This window comes from Salvelinus namaycush, chromosome 15 (genome assembly GCF_016432855.1).
Source record: "Salvelinus namaycush isolate Seneca chromosome 15, SaNama_1.0, whole genome shotgun sequence".
In the NCBI taxonomy this organism is placed as follows: Eukaryota; Metazoa; Chordata; class Actinopteri; order Salmoniformes; family Salmonidae; genus Salvelinus; species Salvelinus namaycush.
Window position 1 is genome coordinate 9,787,774 of NC_052321.1, and position 6,000 is coordinate 9,793,773.

Sequence of the window (6,000 nt, forward strand, 5' to 3'; positions counted from 1 at the left end):
CATGGCCTTCATGAATGAACTGAATTCCAAACTACAAGGGAAGGGCCTTTTTGCACATCAGATGTACAGCCTTGTCAAAGCCTTCAAGGCAAAATTACTCCTCCTGACCAGCCAAGTAGAAGCCAACAATCTCACCCACCTTCCGACACTACTAGTCTGTTCCCTATCAGATGACCAGCGGGAGAAGTATACATCGCTGCTGTGTGCTTTGAACGGTGAGTTTTCTGGTCGTTTTGAGGATTTCAAAGTGTTGGAAAATTACACACTGTTGGTTTCCTCTCCTTTCACCTTCAATGTGGATAACACTCCCACTGACCTGCAAATTGAGCTTATTGATCTTCAGTCTGATGCAGTGATTGGAGAACTATTCAAAACAATGTCACTGACGAGGTTCTATGCATCTCTCGATGAACAAAACTTTCCAAAGATTAGGAGTCATGCTCAGAAGATGTCTGTACTGTTTGGGTCAACCTATGTATGTGAACAGACATTTTCAGTGATGAAATATAACAAGTCAAGGCACAGATCATCTCTTACTGACTCACCTCTCAGATTTCCTGCGCAAGTGTAACGGATGTGAAATGGCTAGCCAGTTAGCGGGTACGCGCTACTAGCGTTTCAATCAGTTACGTCACTTGCTCTGAAACCTAGAAGTAGTGTTGCCCCTTGCTCTCCAAGGGCCGCGGCTTTTGTGGAGCGATGGGTAACGACGCTTCGTGGGTGACTGTTGTTGATGTGTGCAGAAGGTCCCTGGTTCGCGCCCGTGTCGGGGCGAGGGGACGGTTTAAAGTTATACTGTTACACATAGTGTCCTCAGAAACTTTACCTGACTTCACTGCTCTAGTCAATGCCCATCAGAGAATTCACTCCTCACACTGATGGCGTAGATTAAATGTGATGTTGAGCTCTCTCTCTTTCTTGGGTTTTTGTGCATACCCGTTAAAACAAGAGTTCTGTCCGTGGTGCTGAATGCACAGTGTAATTTTCCCTCCGTGTAGTTCATTGAATGTTTAATGAAAATACCTACCAAAAGGAGAACATGGATGTGGTTCATTTCTTGCCATGTTAAAAAAGTAAAATTAAGTAGCATATCTGGATGTGATTTACAGTATATATATCTGTCAACACAGTCATACACATGATGTATAATCCTGTAATATGATTCTGGCCCGCGAAGGCAAATATATATTCTAATGTGGCTCTCCATAGAAAATAATTGCCCAGTCCTGGCATAAGGGGACGACAAGCGGATAAGAGGCTATCTGTAATTTCTATTAAGACATTAATGAGCGAGCTAGGACGGACGTAGGATAAATAAAGGGCGGCATATAAGCAGACAATGAAAGCTCTTACAATAGTCAATGATTACGTTTCTCAAAAGCAGGTTATAGGCTACATGTGCACCACCAAGTTTGGGGCAGCAGGTAGCCTAGTGGTTAGAGTGTTGGACCAGTAAATGAAAGGTTGCTGGATCGAATCCCTGAGCTGTCAAGGTAAAAAATATGTTGTTCTGCCCCTGAACAAGTTAACCTACTGTTCCCTGGTAGGCTGTCATTATAAATAATAATTTGTTCTTAACTGACTTGCCTAGTTAAATAAAAAAGTCAGAACAGTAGGTTCTGAGGTGAAAATAGACCCAATTATTAGGGTGAGGCACATGGGCTGCTAACAGCTTACTACACTTAATATTACTTTCTTAGCAACAGTATGCATATTACGTCATTAATGCAGCAGCAGGTGGCGTGGCGGTCCTTCGTGGGAAAATTTTGTCATCAAAGTCTGTCATTCTCTGGATTTATGGTGCTTTCAAGACAACTGGGAACTCAGGGGGAAAAAAAGGTTGGATCATGATGACGTCAGGGATCTTCAGGTCGTAGCTTGAGAAAGAGGCCCGAGTTCCTGATTTACAATCCGAGTTGGATGAAAGTTCAAAACCTATTTTCCCAGTCGTAGCTCGTTTTTCCTAAGTTCCCAGATGTCTTGAACTCACTAAAGTCAGATTTTGCAGTTCCGAGTTAACAGTTGTTTTGAGCACAGCACAAATCATGCTTCAGGACAGCTTGGCCAATGTTGAATGTTTATCATTTTAAACTAGGAAAACAGATCCTTAATCTAAGATTTGGGACCACACAGCCACTCCACTGAATAGCAGGCTAATGATAGCTTTGCAATGCTTGCAGTTGGCCACTGATCCCTTCCAAACCACTCATTGTTGAATTTGAGATTTCCAACTTGTTGTGTAATATTTATGTCCAATGGCTGATGAGCATATGTTTTATCTATAATTTCTCTTCATATGACAAGGATTAAAAGGGATTTGCCAGTAGATTGTCGACTTGATTCATGATGATGACCGCTAGCTAAGATTTTGAAAGCTACTGAAGATATAATGTGATTTGACGTCATTTTTTTAATTTATTTTTTTATATATTTTATTTTTGCATTTTCCAATTAACAACATTCAAGACAAACGTGAAAAGATATTAGACAACAATAGCACAAAGTGACAATAACAGATGAGCATAACAAAGAAAGAAAAAATAAAACAAATTATAATTATATATACAGACATACAATAAAAAAAAAAATTATAATGAGACATTGGATCATATGGTCACCTGCCGTAGGCTACATATTATACGTTACGTGTGAAACATTATATAAGGATAATATAGAGATTCATTCAATGTGATGTGGGGGGAGATTCTCCATATAGTCAATAAAAGGTTGCCAAATTCTGTAAAATGTATTTAACTTATTCCTCAAGCGGTAAGTAATTTTCTCCAGTGGGATACAACTATTAACTTCTGATAGCCACATTGCAACTGGCAGGGGGGAATCCAATTTGACGTAATTTTATCTGTGGCCAATCAACTGATATATGGCACTTATTCGTGTCAAAATAACATGCAAAACAGGCAAGTTTCAGCAGCATGAACTGCCCATTTCTGATTGATTTTGCTGCGGCTCCTGCTTCAAGATTGACCACCACCAATGGCAGACTGTCATTCAGGGAAGGTGGGCCAGAGCTTTTTTTTTTTTTTTTTTTGTAAAAACAATTGCTAAAAATGTGGGGCTCACAACAGGTGGGGCTCCGCCCCACCGTCCCTGAATGACGGTGTGCCACTGGTGGTGGTCAATCTTGAAGCAGGAGCTGCCGTAAAATCAATCAGAAATGGCCAGTTCATGCTGCTGAAACTTGTCAAATTCCAGTAGGCATTATTCATTTCAACCATCTCCATTTTAATTAGTTTTTACTAACAAAAAGAGGTCTTTGTGTTGGAGCCATTCTCTTCCTATTTAAGAAATAAGAGGTAGGCCTACCTGTTTGACAGACAAAATTAGGCTATAGGCTGTTATATCCATAAATTTGGCGGTCAATGCCTCCACCCACCATGCACTCTTTAAATAGCCTACCTCTGTGTCAGGGCTGTTAAATTAAAACCAAGACTCGAATTGAGGGGGTATGAGATGGTATGCCATTGGCCTACATTTTATTAAAGAAAATGGCAGAAAACACAGACTCACCCCTTGTTAGCTTAAGATTTTGAAGTAAATTAAACGGATCTGATTATATAAAGGGACCTATAACAGCGCTTTGATCCACTATGCTTTATGCTGGAAACAAGGATATCATTGTTTAGTTTCTTTGACATTCAGAAGCTGAGCTACAACCTTTCATAGCTGAGGAGACAAAAAATGTACTTTGCTTGCGAAGTAATCTAATTCTGTCTCTATCAATTGATTAAGCTATTCACTTTCTGTACAATAGAAGGTGTTTAAACCCAGACAGCTTTTAAGGAAACACTTGTGACCTTCTCTTGTTGGGTTAAGCCACGGAAGAAGAACAGACAGCAGTTAAAGTCGAATTCTGTTATTTTTTCCCCCCACTAATTTATCTTTTGACCAATCACATCAGATCTTTTCACATCATATCTTTTTCAGGGCTGATCTGATTGGTCAAAAGACAAATTAATAATACAAAATAATATCAGAATTGGGCTGCCTGTGTAACACAGCCTTCTAAGCCTACCTGAGGCAGCTGTGTGAAGATAAATCCTGAGTGGCTTGGGAGAGAAACAATTTTTATTTATTTTTCGTAAACCCATAAACATTGGTTTTACTTCAGGGCATCAGTTGCTCAAAAAAAGAAGCAGAGGGCACAACATGTGGTAAAATACTGAAAAACATTTTAATCAGTATTCAATTCATATAGTAAAGTCTACATTTGATCAACACAGTAAGCTACAGGAATACAACTTCATAATTGTGACAGTAATATATTAAGAGCACTATAAATATTCTCAGCAGACTATCACCTTTTGTGGATGACATTGGCTGGGTTTACGCAGGCAGCCCAATTCTGATATTTTTTTCACTAATTGGTCTTTTGATTAATCAGATCAACTCTGGAAAAATATCTGATGTGAAAAGAGTTGACGTGTTTGGTCAAAAGACCAATTAATGGAAAAAATATCAGAATTGGGCTGCTTGTTTAAACGCAGCCAATGATCTCTTAATATGTGATTTCTCTTAAAACACTTAAGGAATAAGTTGTGCAAAATGCCTAGTATCTGTTGCTAAGCTTTAACTTCTGCGATAAGGATATTTCTGGCCTCACAGACAGTTTATGACTTATGGTGATAACAGGTGTTGCACCAACACTCTGTGTGGTTCGTCAGCTTGATGTTGTCCACCACCACCTGAGAGAGGAGGAGAAGGAGAAGAAGAATCAAGAGAAAGAGAGATGGTTTGAAAAACCACATTCGGGTTCATTCTAGTTCTTTATAAATGTTACATTTACACGTTATGTGCATGACACTAGGAATGTCGTCATGTCAGATGATCAAACTTTCTGGAGCTGAGGATATCAATTCCAACTCCAACACTTAATTAGCTAAATATATTGTCTTACCCTTTTCCCTTCTTTTGCAACGCAGCATGTGGCTTCAGAGGTGATGTTCTTTGGGACCAACATGGTTTTCTTAGACTGCAGTGGGGTTGGATAAGCTCTGGAAAAGCAGCAGCCTGTACACTGGTAGACAGGGGCGCCCGGGTTTGAGAATACTTTGTTCTCCTTCAGTTTGCATTCCTCACAGCCCACTGTGAAGATAGTGAAGACATAAATTAATTGAAAATCGAATGAACAATCTGATCTGTAAACTTTATGCACCTTGTACCGCCAATGTGTGTCTCTCATCCTTGTAAACACACACTTTGGCAAAAAGGAGGTTATGTACCGATTTATATTCTCTAATGACAACAGTAGGCCATCTCCATGAACAACTCACTGGTCATTTGGACAAAAACAGTACTTTCATAGTAATGTAACGAAAGTTTACCGTTTGTCATGTCACTGTTTGGATAAGAATCTGCCATGTACAGAAGTATGGACAGGATGAGGGATACTCCAATTGATTTCAACAAGTACATCATAGTGGCGGGTGGCAATTATCTGACAAGAAAAATTAACAAATCATTCGAAACCAACATATTAATATCAGAAGTTAATAACTGATAAACACAAAAAAACTGTAAAATATACATTGGAAACACAACATACTGAATGGAAAAAGCATTACCTGTTGTATGTGTCTCTTGGTGGAAGCCTGTTCAGTGCTCAGTGAAGAGCCTACTGCTCCCAGCATGAACTTTTATACTGCTGTCCATGTGCTCAACTGGGATTAGGTAAACCCCTCCAACCTTATCAGTGATCTCTTTGTGCGAGTCATTGTCCACTTAGCTACATGCCTCATAATCCTTGAAATGAAAAAAGAAACTGCACTGCCGTCGAAAGACAAGACAGACAAAACAAACTTCCATCCTGACTATGGATGGGAGCTTCTAATCCCTTAAACAGATGGGATGTTACTAGGTAACTGTTGTTATGCAATTGGGGGCGAGGCGGGATCATTGGTTCATTAGTTTACCTTATGTTCATGGTCTTTTGCTTTGTAAATCATTACATCTAAGGTCATTTTTAATACTTTGAATATCTGA

General features: G+C 39.4%; 1 protein-coding gene across 1 annotated transcript; it reads right to left on the bottom strand.

Moving 5' to 3' along the window:
- Positions 1 to 4,174: 4,174 nt before the first annotated feature.
- On the bottom strand, positions 4,175 to 5,633 carry LOC120059830 (glycoprotein hormones alpha chain 1). Its single transcript, XM_039008882.1, has 4 exons — positions 5,583 to 5,633; positions 5,343 to 5,455; positions 4,916 to 5,103; positions 4,175 to 4,703 (listed from the first exon to the last, which is right to left on the bottom strand). The coding sequence occupies exons 2-4, from the start codon at positions 5,434 to 5,436 to the stop codon at positions 4,629 to 4,631; spliced, it is 357 nt and encodes a 118-aa protein (XP_038864810.1). The 5' UTR covers positions 5,437 to 5,455; positions 5,583 to 5,633; the 3' UTR covers positions 4,175 to 4,628.
- Positions 5,634 to 6,000: the final 367 nt, after the last annotated feature.

Coding starts and splice junctions, on each gene's coding strand:
- LOC120059830 (XM_039008882.1), bottom strand. CDS start 5,436: ATGATGTACTTGTTGAAATCAATTGGAGTATCCCTCATCCTGTCCATA. Junction 5,104..5,342: donor AAACAGTGACATGACAAACG/GTAAACTTTCGT, acceptor CTATCTTCACAG/TGGGCTGTGAGGAATGCAAA. Junction 4,704..4,915: donor TTGCAAAAGAAGGGAAAAGG/GTAAGACAATAT, acceptor CTCCTCTCTCAG/GTGGTGGTGGACAACATCAA.